This window comes from Mya arenaria, chromosome 14 (assembly GCF_026914265.1).
Source record: "Mya arenaria isolate MELC-2E11 chromosome 14, ASM2691426v1".
Lineage (NCBI taxonomy): Eukaryota > Metazoa > Mollusca > Bivalvia > Myida > Myidae > Mya > Mya arenaria.
Genome location: NC_069135.1, coordinates 7,823,291 through 7,844,709, shown reverse-complemented (window position 1 = coordinate 7,844,709; position 21,419 = coordinate 7,823,291). Strand labels below are relative to the sequence as shown.

The 21,419-nt window shown below is 35.9% G+C and overlaps 1 protein-coding gene across 3 annotated transcripts; it reads left to right on the top strand.

Annotated features, from left to right (window-relative positions):
• Window positions 1–16: 16 nt before the first annotated feature.
• Window positions 17–20,948, top strand: LOC128217816 (N-fatty-acyl-amino acid synthase/hydrolase PM20D1.2-like). 3 transcript variants are annotated; one of them, XM_052925214.1, is made up of 11 exons: window positions 17–348; window positions 5,364–5,596; window positions 5,710–5,796; window positions 6,176–6,312; window positions 9,172–9,291; window positions 11,014–11,089; window positions 14,003–14,064; window positions 14,575–14,653; window positions 15,430–15,501; window positions 16,287–16,452; window positions 17,428–20,948. In XM_052925214.1, exons 1-11 carry the CDS (start codon window positions 81–83, stop codon window positions 17,652–17,654), a joined length of 1,527 nt encoding a protein of 508 aa, XP_052781174.1. In that variant the 5' UTR covers window positions 17–80; the 3' UTR covers window positions 17,655–20,948. The 3 variants fall into 3 exon arrangements, with proteins under 3 accessions (XP_052781174.1, XP_052781175.1, XP_052781176.1); XM_052925215.1 differs by lacking the exon at window positions 9,172–9,291 and adding an exon at window positions 7,847–7,966; XM_052925216.1 differs by lacking the exon at window positions 9,172–9,291.
• Window positions 20,949–21,419: the final 471 nt, after the last annotated feature.

Here is a 21,419-nt window from a genome sequence, read left to right as displayed (position 1 = left end):
CGTAATTCTATTTTAACACAAGCGAAAATGTAGTCCTTTTTGGCTTTTATTTTCTCGAAGTTTTTAACGTTAATTAAAAAATGTCATTCGCTAAAAAGTTTTTATTTACAATCTCTTTTGTGTTTTTAAGCTTAGTTGCTATTGTTCTTATACGAACCTTTACCTTAAATGTAAGGAATATTGATGTATCTGAGTGCACCTCATCTGATGCAGATTTTATTGAAGTGGGGATTCATTCAGATGCATTAAAAAGATTTAGAGAAGCATTAAGGATAAAGACGGTTGCAAGAGAACCTCACGATTATAATTCAGCAGAATTACTACAGCTGGTAGATTATATAATTGCAGGTGAGCAATCTAGTCCAAATAATTTTACGTTGACAGATTTTTTTTAGATTTTTGATATGGCAGATTTCACGTTTTGGTGACCAAAAAGTTCCCGGCGAATATTGATTTTTAAAATTTATTGCAGATTTGTGATTTCAACATAATCTTTTACAGCAATTTCTTATCTATCATATTTTAGAACATTTGCAATGATTTATTCATGCATTTTTATAAAAAAAGAATTTTGTATCACCATACCATTTGTGCTAGTGTTACAATATTGCCGGTAAAAACTTTTTTTTTTAATATTTTGATCCAAAGAAGTATTTTGTCTTGCACTAAATGGTTCATTTATCTATAAAACAGATTGTACAGACATAAAATAAAGATTGTTTCGTTTTTCTCAAATAAATGTTTTGTTGTGGAAGTATAAATGTCTCTAGTATGGTGCAATTATCATTACCTTTGAAATTAAACATATATATTATAAATTGCTAATTGCGAGTATGTGCTAGTGTTACCACAAGACAGAATGAGTAACATTAGCAGTATGTCACATTAGCAGTTGGACAGAATGTTTCACAACAAAATAAAATACAGACCTTCCACAGACTGTTTGAGCTTGATACAGTATAAAACAAACTATATAAATGATTGATAAACACAGTCAATTGATAATCACAAAAAAATCATAATAATCATACAAGATTTGACGAAGTTGCACTGTGACAGACGTACACATTTTATGAGCTTCTACAGTTGAAAATAGTTTCTTTGACTCTTCATTTAGTTTAAATGTTGTTATAATGTTTTACTCATTTGAGATTTTAATAACCTGTTGTTACAATATAATTCTATTGCTTCTCATATAGTTCCTACTAGTTTTGTTCATGCTGATTTATAAATACACTGCTGACCTAAGTTTATATGGTGTCAGACTGAATGACGAATCCTGGAAACACTGTTCCCGCAGCAGTTTGATTAAACAATCTCGTAAAAAAATATACCAATCTGGATAGAATAACTTCCAATACAAAAAAACAACAATAGAACTAAAGATCAGACTGTTGTGTGTCTTAAAGGCCTAGTTTAAGCCTTTTAAAAGTGACCCTCCCCCTTTTAAGGCCTAATTTAAGGAATATTTGGCATGATAATCCCCTGCTGTGCATCTCCTTCTAATCACACTGGTTTGACAGTAGGGGCCAATTTCCTGTGTTTACCGGTAGGTTTATCGGCTCAGGGCCATTAAGAGTCCATTTCTATCTTAAAATATCCCATACTGCGCAGCAGGATACTCAGATTGGAGATCTGATAAGACAATTAGGCAATTATGCACCAATCAATTGTAACCACGGCCCCCCCCCCCCCCCCAGGTCCGGGGGTATACTGGGGATAGCCGGGGAAAAGGGCCGTGTTTTTACTTTCCAGGTGGCCCCGCATGGCCGTGTGAGTGCGGTGGTTTTGTCTTAGTGCCAAGATAGCGGAGATATTGACTTATATAGAGTCTCTGGGGTGCGGGGGGCATTTGGCCGGGGTTTTACCATCAGTTCGTCCCCGCAGGGCGGGGATTTTACCCGGGGTTTGCTGGACCGAAAGTCAAAGTCCCCGCTATTCCCCGGACCTGGGGGGGCGTGGTTACAATTGACTGGTGCATTAGATTAAGATCCATTTACAGAGGTTGTGTACATATACACAGTGTCATAAGAGATTGATCAGATCTCCAATCTGATAAGACCTGCTGTGCAGTTTTCAATGTTTTATTATGAAAATGGACCTAAACTAGGCCCTTAACTAATTTATCGTTATCACTGGCATTCAGTTAATTTAATCTGGGACAGTTTGAAATTGAATAAAAACAGTAGATTGAACAGTTTTAGAAGCACAGAAACAATGTTCTTAAACTTTTATATACTCTGGGGGGGGGGTTCAAACAGGAATCCAAAAGTAACACCAGGGGAGACGTCCTATTGTCCAATAGCACACATTGTTCTGTCCAAAATGTAACACTAGCATTCAGGTGACTAAAATAAGGTAAAGATACAATATATAACACAAGTTTGTGTCAAAAATAAGATTCGTCAAATAAGAAACACAATGAATCACAAAATGAGCATACAAATATTGACTTTCATCTCAAGCATTCTCTCTTGGTGATGTCAAACTGCTTCTGTCCTATGTAACATTAGGGGAAAAGTCCTTTTGTCACATTAGCAAACATATTTCTGTCCCAATTATAACATAATCATTCAGTTTACTTAATCAAATTCAGATTAAGTATTAAACAGTTAAGCTTGTATCAAAAGCATACAATGGATCACAAAAAACAAAACATAAATATGTGTTTTATAAAAAAAAAAGGTTTCTGTCCAATGTAACATTTGCAGTTATGTCCATTTGTCACGTTATCATCTATATTTCTGTCCATTTTATAACGTTTGCATTCTTAATTCTGTCCAATAAATAACGATATCAAACACAATAGCGGTATGAATTCAATATAAACTACGTACCTAATGAATGAATACTTACAAACGATAGTTTACAGACGACATTGTTATGTTCGAATAATTGACTCTGGGAAAGTCATCAAATTTCAACGATTTTCTTGCTTTATTAAGCGCTTGTCTTAATGCTAGCGTGACATAATGTTAACGTTACATCGAAGGACAGAATGAGCCAAACTTGGATTAAGTTTTTATCAACGGTATTCACCACTATTTTTATCATTTCAATGTCAACTGTGAACCAGTCCAATATAAAAGTAATCGCTGACCGGATGTTGACCCTCAGTCGGTGTAAATTATTCACGAATAGAAAAGGTGCTATCGTCATGCTAAAATGGGACAGAATCGATTTTGCGTAACATTAACACATTTTTAGACCTAAAAAACTTTATGATCGGGAATGACCAATTTCTTGTTGCATGCAATACTGTTTTTATCCGACACGTAGTCTTTGTTTTCAGCGATTTAATAAAGGTGTGTTTAGGCTTAAAACAGTTAGCAGTGGATCATGTCTGCTAATGTTACACAACAATTCGAGGACAGATTACCGTAACGTTATCACCATGCGCAATTACCGAAAATTTAAGTATATTACGAACGAAATGCAATCATTTTAGATATATTATTGTTTTAATTAACATTTCTTGCAAACATTATTCAACAGACAAGAATAAAATACTTTCCAGATGTTACTGAAAAGCATCCTCAAAAAAGTGGTATATTGGTACCGGGAAGATTTTCTGTCTTTTTTGTCCTAAATATCGGCATAATTTTACATTTTTTTACCTTATTTAACACAATATTTTCATTATTTTAATACAAATCACTTCTATTAGGGGTTCTTATTGGGTTGGGAAAGGCAATTGCTGTATATATGACGTTGACATGCAATAACAATAAATGAAAGCAAATGGGCCAAATAATTGCCTTTTTTGTGAAATCTGCCATATGGCAAATCCTTCACATACAAATTGTTTAGTGTCAAAAGTGGATAGTTGTTCCGATCAGGATTCCGGGTTAAAGCATATAGCGTCTATAAAATATTATAAAAACAAGAAATATTACCAGATAATGTTATTTTATATTAGTTCCGTACACAAAAAATAAATATCCAACTTATAATTATGAGTTTGACGGATTTTTTTCATTTCATTCTGTCAAAACATAACAATATATACATGAAGGGCACCTGCAAGGTTTCAGGGCACAGTTTTAAATCGTCTGTGTCAGTCAACTTTTGTTTTATTGGAAAGGTAAACAACTTGTTTTAATGCATTAAATGCTTGTTTAGTGCAAAATATCATTTCACTTACATGGTAAAATATGAATATAACTCTTTATGATCAATTTCAACCATAAAATACTTCACTTAAAACAATTTCAATATTTTTAAAACACCCCCGTTTTTTGCACATTCCCGTTTAAACGTTAGGGATTGGAAGAATCCCGTATAACACGTCTATTATTTTAGACTAGTGAGCAATCAAATGTTCTTTCCGTGTGGTTCTCCACACAGTTACTTGGTATTTGGACTGCATTTTTTGGCCAGTCGAGCGATTGGTCCCTAGGGTGATCTCTTGGACTGAGAATCATAAAAAAATGTGTTTTAGTACTCAATGATACCCATAATAAACAAGTAAACTTTTTGTCGTTTACTTTTACTTTTAGTATGCACAAGATCTGAACCCGGCATGCGCTTTTTGTCTCTACGCGCGGACGGGTACCAGTCATGAGGTAAACATTACCCCGGTTCCCGTTCGCGCTTGAAGTTGAAAAGCGTGGTCAAAATTACTGGCGAGGATTTGTGAGTCGGTAAAAAAACAGTGTTCTTGGCAGAGTTGTCAAAGAAAATTGGGAAAACGCTACTAGTTTGTGCTTGTTGAGCGATTGCACCTTGGAGATAACTTCTTTCTGAACATGCATGCGACGTATACAGTAGTTTTATCGAAAAATTCCTGTAGATCTGAGCTCGTTTCCACACATGTCTCAGCCCGAAATCTGCTAACCTTCATAACTTGTGAATGATAAAGAATGTATGAAATTTCAAAATATTTAATGTATAATAATAAAAGACCAAAAGTTGATTATTTGTTTATTATGTGTATCATAGAGTACTTAAACACATTTTTTTATGATTCTCAGTCCAAGAGATCACCCTAGGGACCAATCACTCGACTGGCCAAAAAATGCAGTCCAAATACCAAGTAACTGTGGTTCTCCATGGTTTGGTGCTGATTATCAAGTGGTTTGCATCACAGAGTCCCAGTTTTGTCTTGAACTTTGCAACTTTTCTACCTGAAAAGATAAACAAGCATTCCTCATTCTTGCCGGAAATTTCTGCTGAATGGGAAAAAATAATTACTCACCACGTAGGGTTCTCAAAAAGTCACATGCTTGACGGTTTTAACAGGACATTTACAGTAATGTTTTTAAATATTTAACAATTACTAGCAGAAGAATTCTCTATTTTTTTATTGTACATACAAAAATGTTCATGTTTTAACTTAATTGGATATTACTATTTGACTTCAGCGTATCCAACTGTACACGAGTCACCCCTGGTGCAGTATGAGGTTGTTGCTAACCTTAGCTTGTTATACACTGTGAAAGGCGAGGACCCGACCCTCACCCCCTACCTGCTGATGGCTCACCTTGATGTGGTGCCTGCAGAGCCTGAGAAATGGGAGGCCGACCCATTCAGTGCAGATATCATTGGAGACTTTGTGTATGCAAGGGGAACAATTGATTTTAAGCATGGAGTTATGGTGAGTAACTGAAGGCAATATAAAGTAAAAATCTGTATTATTGATAAAGTTAACTATGAATGTTTTTATGATTTTAAATGTTTAAATTACAGCCAATGTTTACATCCTTGCAGGGAATACTGGAAGCACTGAACTACTATGTTTCTCTAGGAAGAGCACCGGAAAGAGGATTCTATGTTGCCTTCGGACATGATGAAGAGGTAACTAAGAACTGCAGAGAGAATGTGAAGACTTAAAAGGAATGTTCTACCTATCTGGTGCCCAGCCAATGCTCTTGAATTTGTATTATATGGTTCTGCCAGTGAATAAGGCATATCTAGCTTGATTAGATGGTGTAAACAAATAAATTGACTAATGGAATTAAATTAACTAATTTATTCAAGCGTAATTGTGAACACTGCTATTAGCTAATGTGTTGTTCAGTATACCGGAGAGTCCCTAAGAAGTTGGTTCTGCACATGAGACACCTGGGATGAAAGCAGGTACAGTCACACCTATACCTTTAATTGTGTGTGTAAGAGGTTATACCTTATGAGGACAGCTATTCCTTTATACCTTAATCCAACTGATGTGTACCAGGTGACAGGTCTGGATGGTGCCAAGGCGATCAGTGAGGTGCTGTGGAAGCGAGGGGTGCGCAAGTTTGAGTTCATTGTGGATGAGGGCCTCACAGTCACCAATCAGATCATCCCAGGCATGACCAGCCAAACTGCACTGTACGTAATTTACTGCATAATTTAGGGGTTTGAAGGCCATCTTCCACAGATTATGCCACTTTTTAGCTTGGCTATTCAAAAAATAGGTGGGCTATACTACTCACCCCAGCATCGGTATCGGCTTCTGGTTAAAGTTTTAGGGAAAGTTGGGATTTTCACTTATAAATCCAATTCCCTACATTCAATTGACTTAATACTTCACGCAGTTGTTCAGGGCCATCACATGATGAGGTTAGATATTTCATATTATTCTTTACACAGATTATGGCCCCTGATTGACTATGGAACTTAGGTTAAAGTTTTAGGGCAAGTTGGAATATTTATTAATAACTTGTATATCCTTTGTTCAATTGACTTAATACTTCACTAGTTGCTTAGGACAATTACACAATGAGGTTACATAACTCCATATTATCCTAAATACAAGTTATGGCCCCTGATTGACTTAGGTTAAAGTTTTAGGGCAGGTTAAAGTTTTAGGGCAAGTTGGGATTTTCACTTAAAACTCCAATACCATTCATTCAATTGACTTAATACTTCACACAGATGTTTAGAGCCATCACATAATGAGGTTAGATAACTCCTTATTATCTTTTATACAAATTATGGCCCCTGATTGACTATGGAACTTAGGTTAAAGTTTTAACGTAGGTTGGGATATTGTTTAATAACTTCTTTACCCTTCATTCAATTGACTTAATACTTCACACAATTGTTCAGGACCATCACCCAATGAGGTTACATAACTCCATATCCTTAATACAAGTTATGGCCCCTGATTGACCTAGGTTAAATAAAGTTTTAGGCAAGTAAAAGTTAAAGGCAAGTTGGGATTTTAATAAAAAAAACTTCTATACCGTTCATTAAATGCACTTAATAAAATTCTTTAATTATTAACGACCATCTTACAACAAGAAACATAACTCCGTTTTAAGCCTAAATACAAATTATGGCCCTTGAATTTTTTTTTTTTTCCTTTGAAAGGCATATTTGTATATTCTTAACCACATTTTCATAATGGGAAATGAAGTTATTTGAATGACTTGCGTCATTGTTTTGGCGGGCTGGTGGGAGGGCAGCATCAAAGTCACCTTATGTATCGAATAATTTTAGTTAAGTTTGACATAAAGAGACCAAACTTGGTATTATTACATCGTTATTGTATTCTAAGTCAAAGCGGCATAGTCGAGCGCGCCGTCTTACGACGGCTCTTGTTTTTGAATTAGTCTGTTTTATAAAAATCTACCCCCAAAAAACATTTTATCAGGAAATGGAGAAACATTTTTGTATCACGAAACACTTCCTAGGGATGAGACCTGCCAGTTTATTTGATATTGTGTAGTTTAAGGTTGCAATAGATTTTCAAATGGAAGAAATTACATTTAAAACATTTGGAATATTATCTAGTAGCATGGCAGACAACAGTATGACATATCATGATATTTGGTCTGTGAGAGATACAATATCCTTAACCAAATTTTAGGTTGGATATACTATATTTTCATATTTAATTGTACTGTGAGTCCACTAGCAGGGTGGGTGTGTCCGAGAAGGGTTACATGGACCTTGAGCTGCGCGTGGTGGGCAGCCCTGGCCACTCCTCAATGCCGCCCCCGGAGTCAACCATCGGTATACTGGCAGCTGCGGTCGCTAGGTCAGGAGGGAAACAACATATGGGAGAGGGGGTTGTAGAATGTGGAGTCAAATTTTCATTCCATGTGTATATTGCAAAGAATATAAGTATCTTCCATGGCCGAGAGTGTAAGATAGGTTCATTCTGACCCGTGTGTAGGGTGTTTTGCAGAAACGAGGTTTACTGAGTTTCCGCAAACACCCTGCGCGAGGGTCGGGATGAACCTATCTTACACGAGCGGCTATGGTAAATGCCATTTCTCCCACCTCAGCTAAACAAAATTAAGTAAAAGTGTTTTTTGTTGCTGAAACTATTTTGTGCTTAGTGAAAATAATTGCGTATGGATATGCGATAATTCGTGGTTGTCATGGATATGCGCGCAATGATTCAGATTATGTTAATAGTCAAATCGGTCTTTCAATAGTTCTAAGGAAAGTGAATCATTATTTCTTGAAAGGTGCTTGAAAACTGTTTTATGGTGACATTTGAAGTGAGAAATAATTAATTAGCGTTCTAAATATTGCCACAAGACAAGGTTTCCATGATGCTACAGACGACACTCTTCAACAAGGGAGGTAATTACAATGTAAAAGGAGTTACATACGGGCATTTTATCTTCGCCCATATGGGCAAGATAAGAATTTCTAGCATGGTTAAATTATTGGATCTACTTATCTGAGGTGGGAGAATGATTTTTTCTTTCAGAATGAATTCAGAGTTTAATTTAAAATTAGTATTCATTAATAAAATTGTGTAGATGGTAGGAACAGTCATTTACCAAAAATAATATTAAATGAAATTTATTTGAATATACTTTACAGGGATGATAATTGATGAAACATGCATACTTACCTGATATGTATCTCCTAATTTATTAGGGCTAGAATATTCCATTAACTTGCTTAGTGCCTTTGCTTTCAGAGATAACCATACAGTTGATAGATCACTTTGTAAATCTTTTATTGTAACAGTCAAGCACCCATGTATGCAGCCTTTGCACATTTCTACTAGCACACATATCTATCTCAAACACATGGTGGAGTGACTGGGAGCCTGCTTTCATTATGACAACAGACCTGAAGAAATGAGTCCTACCAATGTCAACCCACCCCACTGGTAATACTAGCCGTGTTAACCAAGGACTTGTCTGTGTCCAGGTAAAGGCAAACCAAGGTTCCTTACTCATGTTTACCAGCCTGTATACAGGGTTATTTCCCCCATTACAGGGTGGGTACATCAGAGAAGGGCCAGGTGTTTCTTGAGTTGAAGGTGCTGGGTGAGGCTGGTCATTCCTCCATGCCCCCTCCTGAGTCACCCATCGGCATCCTAGCTGCTGCAGTCTCAAAGTAGGTGATAGATACATCCCTGTGCACCCATTATTGACCATTTCAATAAAACTGCGATCATTTGAGCAGGCGATCGTTTGTGAACTGACGATTTGTCGAGGTCGAAGCATAGTCCCAACCATAGATCCTTCTATTTTTATATAACATATACCGACAAAGTTTGAGCACAATTGTTGGTCAAAAATACAGAAATCAAGCCCAAAACCTTATGATTACCTAGAGGTCATAATTCCACGCATTAAACACATTTTACTGAAAGCTTGTTCCAATGGCCAGGTGTTAAGATTGACAGATAAAAGGAAATTTGAGGTGTGAAGAACCGATTATCACTGTTTATGCATAACTGCTATAACTTGATAATGGCATTTGAGAAGATAATTGTGAGAATTTATGATGAGAATTTAATTGTGAGAAATAGCTAGATCGGTGCATTACTATGTCATTGTCACACGCATATAAAGAAAAACTAGAGATGGTCAGACACTCTGCACGCTGTCACACCATAATGATTCAACAGTTCCTTGAGACTGATAAAATGCACCAATCATCCATCCTTGATTTTGCGAAACATAAATCTGACTTATGCCATAATGTTCATTGTCATGTTCCAATGTTGCTTGTTTAAAAATCTTTTGGTAAAAGTAAACTTTGCTTTATACATCATAAAAACAATTCTTATTAATTATGTAAAGCCTAAATTAACATTTAATAAAATCATAAATTGTTTAAAATACTTTTAAACAATTTGGGGCTTTACAATACTATGTTACACATTGTAAGACATTTCATAACAGACTAAAATGGAAACTTTGGTTGTTCGAAACAAGGGATTACTCAAGGTTATAGGACAGGCCCTGGCATCCTCGAACAATCACAGTTTTACTGTATTGATTCCATACATCGATTCAACGGCACCCAAAACAAATCATACCAAACATGAACTTGATAAATCTTTACAACTCAAGATAAAATAGTAGTTTTTTAGCATTGTGTTGATGCAAATGTAGAAGTCATTATAACATATTTGTCCTCGTTGAAGTGCATGCTCTAAAAAATGCACAGGGTGTGTTTTTCTGAGCAATTTTACAGATTCTAGGGCCATATTCATGCTTATCCCTGATTCACAACATAAACATTTGAGCATATTTCATTTTAAGTTGTGTCATTTTCCATTTTGCTGAGAGTGTGCCTGTTCCCACCTTCGCCATAAAACTGTTCCCTAGTTTTTGACTATTTTGACTAAGGTTACCAATCACAATTTATTAATGGCATATTTGGGAAATATTTTTTGGTTTAATGTGCTCGAGTGTCTAAAAGAATTACATGCATGTTGCGACTCACTGGAAATTACAGTTAACCATTTCTAAGAATACATGTATTTCTGACCTGACCAATTTGGGGGACAATTTATGTCATTTTCCTTTGACAGTTGTAGCCCTGATAATAAAATGTTATATTAAAATTCTAAGATGTAATTATGAATGATTTTTCTAGATGTTTATATATAAATATATCAATAAATATATGACTGAATAGAATAAGATATTTTGTAAAGTTTATGTCTGAATATTTATACCTGTAAATCTAATAACATGAAATTTTATGAAGGCAGTATCTTTTTCTGTACCTCTGTAATTAAATTTCAATTTACTCAAGAACAATCAAATACGAAAGTCGTTTTTTGTTCCTTGTCACCTGATGCTCAATAGTGTCCTATTTCAGGCTTGAGAGAAACCCCCTACCCAGCATGCTCGGCTACGGCCCAGAGAGGGAGACATTTGAACATTTGGCGCCTTATGTATGTACCTGTCCTATTATTGCTTTAAACATACATGACATGTAGTTGAAATAAGAGAGAGGTGTTTAATTTTGAATATTATGTACAGGTTATTTTGTTCACTATGTGAAGGATAATTAGTGCTTGGTAATGTGAAAACTCTGCCTAAGCACATGGTTGGAGGTACAGTTATCATTCAGCCTCTTCAAAATCGTTGTAAGTATCATTTAAGAATTTGATCCCAACAAACACTCAGGAAACGGAAAGGTATACAATGTATACATATATATTAATGAAAAAGGGAGTTGAACAGCTGGGTTGTGCAAGACACTTTACACAATATAGCAAGAGTTACAGCCCTTGAAAAGTGAACTGCAAGTATTTTTTTGCGATCTTTAAAATATTGGACACAGACACTTGAATCTTGTTAATCCCCCGCCACGAATTGGGGAGGGGATTACATGAATGCACTTCGTAGGTCTGTCAATCCGTCCTTACGTCCGTTTGGCTGTAACATTTCGTGTCCAGGCTATAACTTACTTAAGCATGGATGGATTACCATATTACTTGGCACAAATGTTGTCCTCATTGTGACGATGTGCAGTGACCTTGACCCAGGTCCATACCTCAAAGGTCAAGGTCACACGAGACATTTAAAGGTCAGAGTACACATGCTTGTATCCGCACTATAACTTACTTATGCATTGATGGATTACCATATTACTTGGTACAAATGTTGTCCTCATTGAGATGATGTGCAGTGACCTTGACCCGGGTCCATACCTCAAAGGTCAAGGTCACACGAGACATTTAAAGGTCAGAGTACACATGCTCGTGTCCGCGCTATAACTTCCTTATGCATTGATGGATTGCCATATTACTTGGAACAAATGTGTAGTGACCTTGACCTGGGTCCATACCTCAAAGGTCAAGGTCACACGAGGCATTTAAAGGTCAGAGTACACATGCTCCTGTCCGCGCTATAACTTACTTATGCATTGAAGGAGTACCATATTACATGGTACAAATGTTGTCCTCATTGAGACTATGTCAAGTGACCTTGACCTGGGTCCATACCTCAAAGGCAAGGCCACATGAGACAATTAAAGGTCAGAGTACACATGATTGTGTCCGCGCTCTAACTTACTTATGCATTAATGGATTGCCATATTACTTGGTACAAATGTTGTCCTTATTGAGACTATATCAAGTGACCTTGACCCGGGTCCATACCTCAATGTCAAGGTCACATATGACATTTAAAGGTCATAGTACACATGCTTGTGTCTGGGCTTTTTACATTTAGCAATGTAGGCATGTCAATTCTTATTGGATTTATTGACCTTATACATTTCATGTACTTTTAGCAACAAGAACTGAATTGATCCAAGAACTCGAACCATTTGCAATTTGTGCCAGTAACCCATCATTAAGTTTCGGGTTCATATTATGACAATGCTAAATGGAGGATAAGATATAAATGTTAATTGAAAGTGTTAAACAAGTTGCACAGATTGAAACTTTATAGCACTCTCTACCAAGCATTATCATTATGTGCAACAAGGTTAATATTTAAAAAAAAACAATGGACCAAAATCTGATAATATATTAATTTTATAACATGTGTTTTCTCTTCAAAAGCAGTAAAACAAAGCTATGACATCAGCACAATATGTATGTATCACTTTATCGAAAATACTTGAGGCTTGCTATTTCATCGATGTTATAAATCAAGGACTCATTTTCCTTCCTATTTTTAGCCAAAATAACCTTGACATTGATCTTACCAGTACACTACACACAATATGAAAAATATGAATATCCTTTTATGATATGTTCAAATATCCAAGAATATTTAGGTTACCAATCAAACAACTTGTATTTTCTATATTCCCACTCTTGACCAGTGGTTGTGTGCAATTTTGGTCAGATTCAATGTCAGGTTGCGAGAAAAACAAAATATACTAAAAACAACAGCGGTGCAAATAGCCTTGTTATATGTTAATATATCATATAAATCCAGAAAAACATGCCTCCAAAGCCGAATTAGTCTTGAATCTGAGTTATTGCCCATGACTCAGTGGTAAATAGTTAGAAAATAATGTGACATGCATTTATCTGAATAATGATATCATTTAGCCACACTCACACATTTAAAATAACATTAATCAGTCCACTACTACCGGTTGTTATCAGCACTGCAGTTTGTCCATCTGCGGTTATTCATAGGCCACTGGAATCTATGAAGAATGGACAAGGCAAGGATTCGTTCACATAGTTATTCTATAAGTAATTTATATCTCAAGTGGATTTTATTGCGTAGCATTAACATTGCAGTATCCATGTTATATTAACACAATTTTAGATAAGATTTCCGCTCTAGGAAACTTTGAAAGTATATGATTTTATACAAGTTGTCCCCAAATGTTGTTGATTAAAGCCAGAAACACATACCAGGTCCTCTCCTTTCTCTAAACCATGTGCTTGGATATGTGCATTCCATTGTATTAAAATGACACTCATATTTAAGTCAATTAACTAACATAATTTTTAAGTGATAAACCTTAAACTATTTATTAATAATAATGCATTTGTGGAAAATATTAATTACTGAAAACAAGATTGTAACCTTGTATTTAATGACTGAAAACACGCAAGTATTAAATGATTGGTGAGTGCTAAAAGATCAACTATCATCTCATAAGGTAGAAATACTGTGTTTACTGCACCTTTCTTTGGAATTAGACAAGACCTGTATCCTTCATAAGAACCAATATTTTATATATTTATGCATCCTTTTCAGTAAAGTAAAACAAGTATTTATAGTGGTAAATCATATTTGGGAGTAAGAGTACATCTTTAAAGAAAGGCTTGTACAACAGCATTAAATTCCTTTAATTTTGTCATATAATATCTCTTTCATCATATTTGCAGATGCAGTTTCCATACAAAGTTGTCATGTGTAATCTGTGGTTATTTAAGCCCGTTATTTCTTGGTGAGTTTCTTAAACGTCAAGATGCATTATTCTGTTCAAAGAATGTTGCTTTTAATGGGTTTTTTTTATAGAAAGATCCAGCTAAAAGCAGAATTATTATTCTGACATTTGAGCTATATTGATTTTTTATTATGGTAATTGAGTGTTTGTTTTTGATGATGTCTAATTAAAACCCCGGTGTTATAAATTACACCCTAGATGATTCTTTTTTCTAAATATGAAATTTCTAAATACACCATTTAATGTGTTTGAATTATGCTGACTTCTTTTGGCCCCATTTGATGATACATAAGCAAAACACCTTACTTTAACAAAGGAACAAAGCAAAAAAATATAGGTATATCAGATTTCAGAAATGATTACTAAAAATTATACATGTTTACTTAAAAAATTGAAACCTGCCGCCATACTTTTCTTCTTAGAGCAAATAAAAGATTATGAAAATGTCAAAGATTTAAAACTAGAGATTTAAAAAAAAAAAATTTGACGATACATGACCTGTGTCGACAGGGTGATGTCTAGAAAACCAGCCACCAACGCAATCATCCGTACAGTGACTGCTGTTACCATGTTCAATGCTGGAATTAAGGTGACTTAACAAATTAGTATATAGATGATATTGAGAAAAAAAGTTTAACTCTAGATTATCAAATCACACTTTTTCTACTTTTTCTATGAGTTTATCAAGCAAACGTTTAGGTTATCATTGATAAATAGTTTCACATCTGTTTCCGTTTAAATTATTAATGCTTACTTATAAATACCCTTTTCGAAGAATATCATGTATATTGCTTGACACATGTCGGTCGGTCAGTATGTCTATAGACCAAAGCTTGCTTAAGTGATAGTGAAGTAATACCTGGCACTATGGTCCTCAAACATGACCTGGGAGGTTGGGTGTGACCAGAAGATGACCCCTATAAAGGCTTTTAGTTTTGAGGTCATTGGCTCAAAGGTCTAGATCACTGACCTTGAATGCAAAGAGCTTGTTGGAATGATAACTAGGCAATGCATAGACCTATTGTCCTCAAACTTGTCTGAGTGATAACTGGACAATGCCTGCACGAACAGTCCTCAAACTTGAAGTGAAGGTTGGGTGTAACTATTAGATGGACCGCTAATGCCTCAGTCTATATACACCTTTGATGGCTGACTGGCCGGTCCTTATAATGTCAAATGACCCTCAGTGGTGTGTAATATTTCTTAAATCTTAACCACTACTCAACCTGTAACGTACAGACAAGCTTTGCATCTGCTTGTGGTACTCTCGTTTGTGTGAATTTATTTGCCCTTTAAGTACGCTGTCATAAATGTTTGCAACTTCATGAAGAAATTGGTGATAACATTTCCAAAACAAATTTCCAGATAAATGTGAATGCCCCCGAGGCAACGGCCTATGTGAACCACAGGATCCATCCAGCACAGTCCATCCAAGAGGTAGGTCCAAACTCTCTAAAACTCCCATGTAGAAACAAGGTCATTCCCTGGTAAAAGCTAGACCATTTTCATGGTTGAAATAAGGACATTCCCTGGAAGAAACATAGCCATTTCCTGGTTTAAAAAGAACATTCTCTGGAAGAAACAAGCTGGCCAAAGGCATTGTGTATTTCACCTGTCTGTTAATAATTGCTTGTGAATGGAATAAAGTCTTTAGTTTTGATTGTATCTTAATAAAACTTAAACAATAGCTAGATATTCATGAGAGTTCAGCTCTATGTCGTTGAACTAGCCAGATCTGCCCATGCCTGACTGGAGTATGGCCCTTGTAATTTTTGAAATTGCTGTAATTGAGCTTATGAACACAATCAAGCCTCCATTTCTTATCAGATCTTCACCAAACATAGACAGTAGTTAAATATTGATGAGATTTCGGTTCGTTTTTAAAAACAGTCACATCCACCCAGGCATGACTGGATTATGGCCCTTGATATTGGCAACATTTCTGTAATCAATAGAGCCTTCATACATGCATTGCATGTTATATGTTACAAGACTGTAATGACTGAATATTATTAAAACAACACGAAATACTCCAAGTGAACTATCGGTATGCTGCCTATTACCAATATGTTCATGCTGTGGAGTGTGGATAGAAAATGACCAATCAAGCCGTGCTAGTAGAGAATAAGCCTTTTTGGGCCTCTTGTTTAAGATGTTGTGAACAATTAAGCAAAGTTGACTTATTTCTTACACTATCACTCCTCTGTGACCCAACACTCCAGGTTGTTGACTATGACAGAGGTATAATCAATGATGAGCGAGTGCAGATCAAAGTGATTGCCTCCATGGATCCCCATCCAATAGCACTGAGTGGAGAGGAGGATTTTGGCTACCAGACAGTGAAGAACAGCATAAGACAGATCTGGAACAACACATATGTAGCTCCAGGTGAGACAGAGAGTGTAGGCTGGTGATTGGAATTTAGCATATTCAGCTTTTCTGGGGTTGTTTTTAACAAACAATAAATGGTATTGTATATTACCTTTTAACTGATTTTTTTCTTTCCGAGTGGCCATAGCTGTATAAAACATGATACTTATCACTTGTTTTAATAGTGACAAGGACTACAGCTCTGGCTGAAATAACTTAGAAATGCCCCTTGACAATTTTAAGAAAATGACAAGAATTGCCATTTGTCACAGTGCTCTTGTTATATAGATATGGAGGAAATTATCTTTGTCATATCCTGGAGCACTGCAGTTTTAAATGATAATAATGATTTGTTGCTTATTATTGATAAAATAAACATTGCTGGACTGCATGCATTCCTGCAGAATACAGTCTTCAATTGGTACTCCAATTTAGGATCAGACAATTACAAATACCTGGTATCGAGAATCAGGAGGGCTATACTACTCGCCCGCCATCGGCGTCCAGTTAAAGTTTTAGGGCAAGTTGGGATTTTCACTATAAGTCCAATACCCTTCATTCAATTCCCTTAATACTTCACACAGTTGTTCAGGGCCATCACATAGTGAGGTTAGATAACCCCATATTATCCTTCATACAAATTATAGCCCCTGATTGACTTAGGAATGTTAAAGTTTTAGGGCAAGTTTGGATTTTAATAAAAAAAATCTGTACCCTTCATTTAAATGACTTACGGTAATACTTTGCACAATTAATGATGACCATCTAACAATAAGGCTACATAACTCCATTTAAACTCTAAATACCAATTATGCCCCTTGATTGACTTTGATTTCTTTTGACAAGCACATTTTTATATTCTTAACCAGATTTTCACAAAGGGAAAACAAGTTATAAGAATTCACTTCTAAGTCAAGGTGGCGTAGTCGAGCACGCTGCCTTACGACAGCTCTTGTTTTTTCGTCCCCAAAACACTTCCCATTTTGTTTACAGGCACAATGATAGGAAACACAGACACCAAGCACTACCTGCGTATGACGCACAATGTGTACCGGTTTAGTCCAACCGTGATGTATCCGCCTGACGTGAAGCGTTTCCATGGCGACAATGAGCGCATCTCTATTAAAAACTACGAGCAGGCTGTGAACTTTTACTACCACTTGATGGTCAATGCAAACAAGGCTGTCGTGGAACCCAGCCATATACATGGGGAACTCTGATGCATTTATTCATGTGTACAAAACATTCCATAGCGACAATTAAACAAAAACCAATAAATTTTAACAAGCACACCTAAATGCTTAATATCCAGAAGAAACTTAATACACTATTATATTATTTAGATTCCAAAGCAAGTTATTATTGTAATATATGTATTTATATATGTGTATATTCAAGGGCTGTGCAATAAGCCATATTTGTTTCATGCTCAAGGGAAAGCAATGCATGAATATTCACATGTGTCCCAATCATAATTATATAGAATAAGTAATAGGGTAAGTTTGTGACTCAATATGGGATATATTGGGCAAAGGAAACCATATTGGCTGAGAGCCAAGCTCGGACCCTTATATGGTATGTGTACCCCATATATTCTATTTGGGTCACCTACTAATCCTGTAATGTATATGTCATGTTGACAACCTGTTTACATCAATAAAGACACCAACACTATCTCAGAAATGTTTCATGTATTCATCTGAATCAGAAAATAGAAGCATTTTTGGTACGATATAAAGATAAGAGACCCAATATAGGGTCACTGTGTGACCAGTGGCGCTGTTTTATTGGAGTTGGAGGCGTGATATAATCATTAATGTTTCAAATCCTAGCAATACTGTGATATCCAGCCTATTGTCATCTTCTGAAATCGTCTGCAATTCTGTTGAGTTGTTTCTCTTGCATATATATATATATTTATACGTACATGGATTGTACTTGTGTACTCAAGATGGCTGAAATAGGTTATTTTAACATGCATGATCCATAAGCTTATTCTTCCTTTAATATTGTAATTTTGTGCGCCAATTGTGTACTCAAGATAGCTGAAATAGGTTATTTTAACATGCATGATCCATAAGCTTATTCTCCCTTTAACATTGTAATTTTGTGCGCCAATTTTGTTATTTCTCATTTCATTGACCTCAATTAAAGGTAAAAACCATACTAGTAATCTCATTTTTGATTGGACTAGACCTCATTCTCAAGTTCTTACCAAACTGAATGCAATATTTAAATCCTGTGAATATTGTAAATAGAAAGGATTTTTTTAGCTCTACTGGCCAAAGGCCAGAAGAGCTTATGCGATGGTAATGTGTACGTAGTATGTGCATCCGTGCGGTTGTGCGTTCATGCGTCTGTAAACAATTGCTTGTGAACACGATACAGTCTTTAGTTTTAATTGTATCTCGATGAAACTTGTACAGTATCTAGAAATCCATTAGAGCTTGGTTCCTTTCGAAAACCAGCCAGATCCGCCCATGCATGCCTAGATTATGGCCCTTGATAGTATAAAAAAATGCTATTGTGTAAACAATTGGTTGTGAACTTGATACAGTCTTCTGATTTTTGATTGTATCTTGATGAAACTTGTACAATATTTAGATATCCATTAGAGCTCGGTTCCTTTCGAAAACCAGCCAGATCAGCCCATGCATGCCTAGATTATGGCCCTTGAGAGTATAAAAAAATGCTATTATGTAAACACTAGCTTGTGAACACGATACAGTCTTCTGAGTTTTGATTGTATCTCGATGAAACTTGTACAGTATTTAGATATCCATTAGAGCTCGGTTCCTTTCGAAAACCAGCCAGATCAGCCCATGCATGCCTAGATTATGGCCCTTGAGAGTATAAAAAAATGCTATTATGTAAACACTAGCTTGTGAACACGATACAGTCTTCTGAGTTTTTATTGTATCTCAATGAAACTTGTACAGTATTAAGATATTCATTAGAGCTCGGTTCCTTTCGAAAACCAGCCAGATCTGCCCATGCATGCCTGGATTATGGGTCTTGAAAGTATAAAAAATGCTATTTTAATTTAAGTCTAAGTCTATTTTTAGCCAAGTCTACATGAGCGAAGTCTATTTTTAGCCAAGTTTACACAATTGCTTGTGAAGGTTTGTTCAAATTATGCCCCTGGGGTCATTACTGCCCCCCCCTCCCCACCCCACCCATGAAGATTGTCCCGCAAGGGACCAGTGCGGCAAATGCAAACAACCTCTGCGACGTTGACGAAGGCCCAGGGAAGAGTTCTCTTTTCTTTGTAAGGGACTCCCTCCCCCCCCTTGAATTGGGAAATGTTAAAAACCTTTTTGTCTGAAACCACTATGCAAATCCTTGCTATTTGGAACAAGGCTTTATTTAGTGGTCCACTACCATGGTTGTTCAAATTATGCCCCTTGGGTCAAAACTTGCACTGCCCTGGGTGTCACTATTTCTTAGAGACTTATTTAAGAAATGTTTTCAAAATCTTCTTGTTTCACCCATACCTTTGATATTTGTTGTGGAGCATCATATGATGCAATTGAAAACATTTGAAATAATGCCCCTTGGGCAAAGGCTGGCCCCACCCCTTTTGACTTACGTATTAATTTTTAAAGCTACAGTAATGTAATTTTGACCATGTGAATAGTTTTGCAAACAAGCATTAATGTTGTCCTCGGATGTCCTTGACTTTTAGCTTTGAGCGACTTTTTATTTTTAAAGCTACAGAAATTAAATTTTGACGATGGGTACAGTTTTGAAAGCAAATATTTTTTACCCTCAGATTACCTTTACTTGGCACATATTAAAATAGTTCATGCGACTAATCTGCTTACAACACTTCCTGTCCTCAGATGTTTAACGTGCAGCATTTTCAGCTAACCCAAACACTAAAAGTGAACTATTTATTTGTTGCCTATTACTCAAACGTACATGCTCTGGATTGAAAATGACCACAAGAGCCATGCCAGTAGAGCATAGGCCCTTTTGGGCCTCTTGTTTTGTTATTATAGTACCTTTTTCTCGACTGTTTAAATTTATATATATATATATATATATATCTCAAAAACCTATGGGGGAATATGACTTAGGCCATACAAAATTGTTTTTTATGTTCAGTATGAAAACCCATCTAGCAATACTGAAAAAAACAACAACAAACCTCCGAAATAACTAGAATACCAAATGGGAACATCCTACATGTATGTAGAATATAGACAACCCCTTCTCATTTGTCTGATAGATTTTGATACAATATGAGTTCAAATAAAACTTGAATTTAAGTGTGTTTAATATGAGAATTACACAGACTGCATCATTTTCTGACAAGACTACCATTACAAAGTATGAATCATGTTGTTTTCACTTGTGTTCTGTAGTTGGAATTGTAAATAAAACAATATTTATTTCTTTTTGCAAAATTGTTGATCATATAAAAAAAATTTTTATTAGGAAGCCCAAAACCTATCCATAGAAGGTGGTTAACATAGAAACAGTTTGTTATGGCCTTACAGAGTGGAACCATTTAACAGAATTGAACTATCCTACCCGGTAGTCTGTAAGTGGTCAAATGAGTTGGGTATCTTTGAGAAACTCCTGAATCCAATACAGTCAATATCATCACACTGTTTTGGACAATATCTTTATGAAGTAGTAGGCTGATTCAGGAAATTCATTATTATGATGACCATAATGAGGACGACAACGATGACATTTTGTTTAGAAGATCCAATGAAAATTTCAAGGCTGTAATAATAAAAATGGAGCTATTTATGTAGTAAATATATGGAAAGGCTGTGTACAGATTCATAATTATATTAAGTGCAATAACAGGCAACGCCTTTGAACTGCTTTAAACGTCATTGATAGTTTTTATACGCCCATCTTACGATGGCCGTATTATGGGAACACCCATGGCGTGCGGGCGGCGGGCGGGCGGCTCCACAATGTTGTCCGCTCTCTAACTTGAACATTTCTCATCCAATTTCCACCAAACT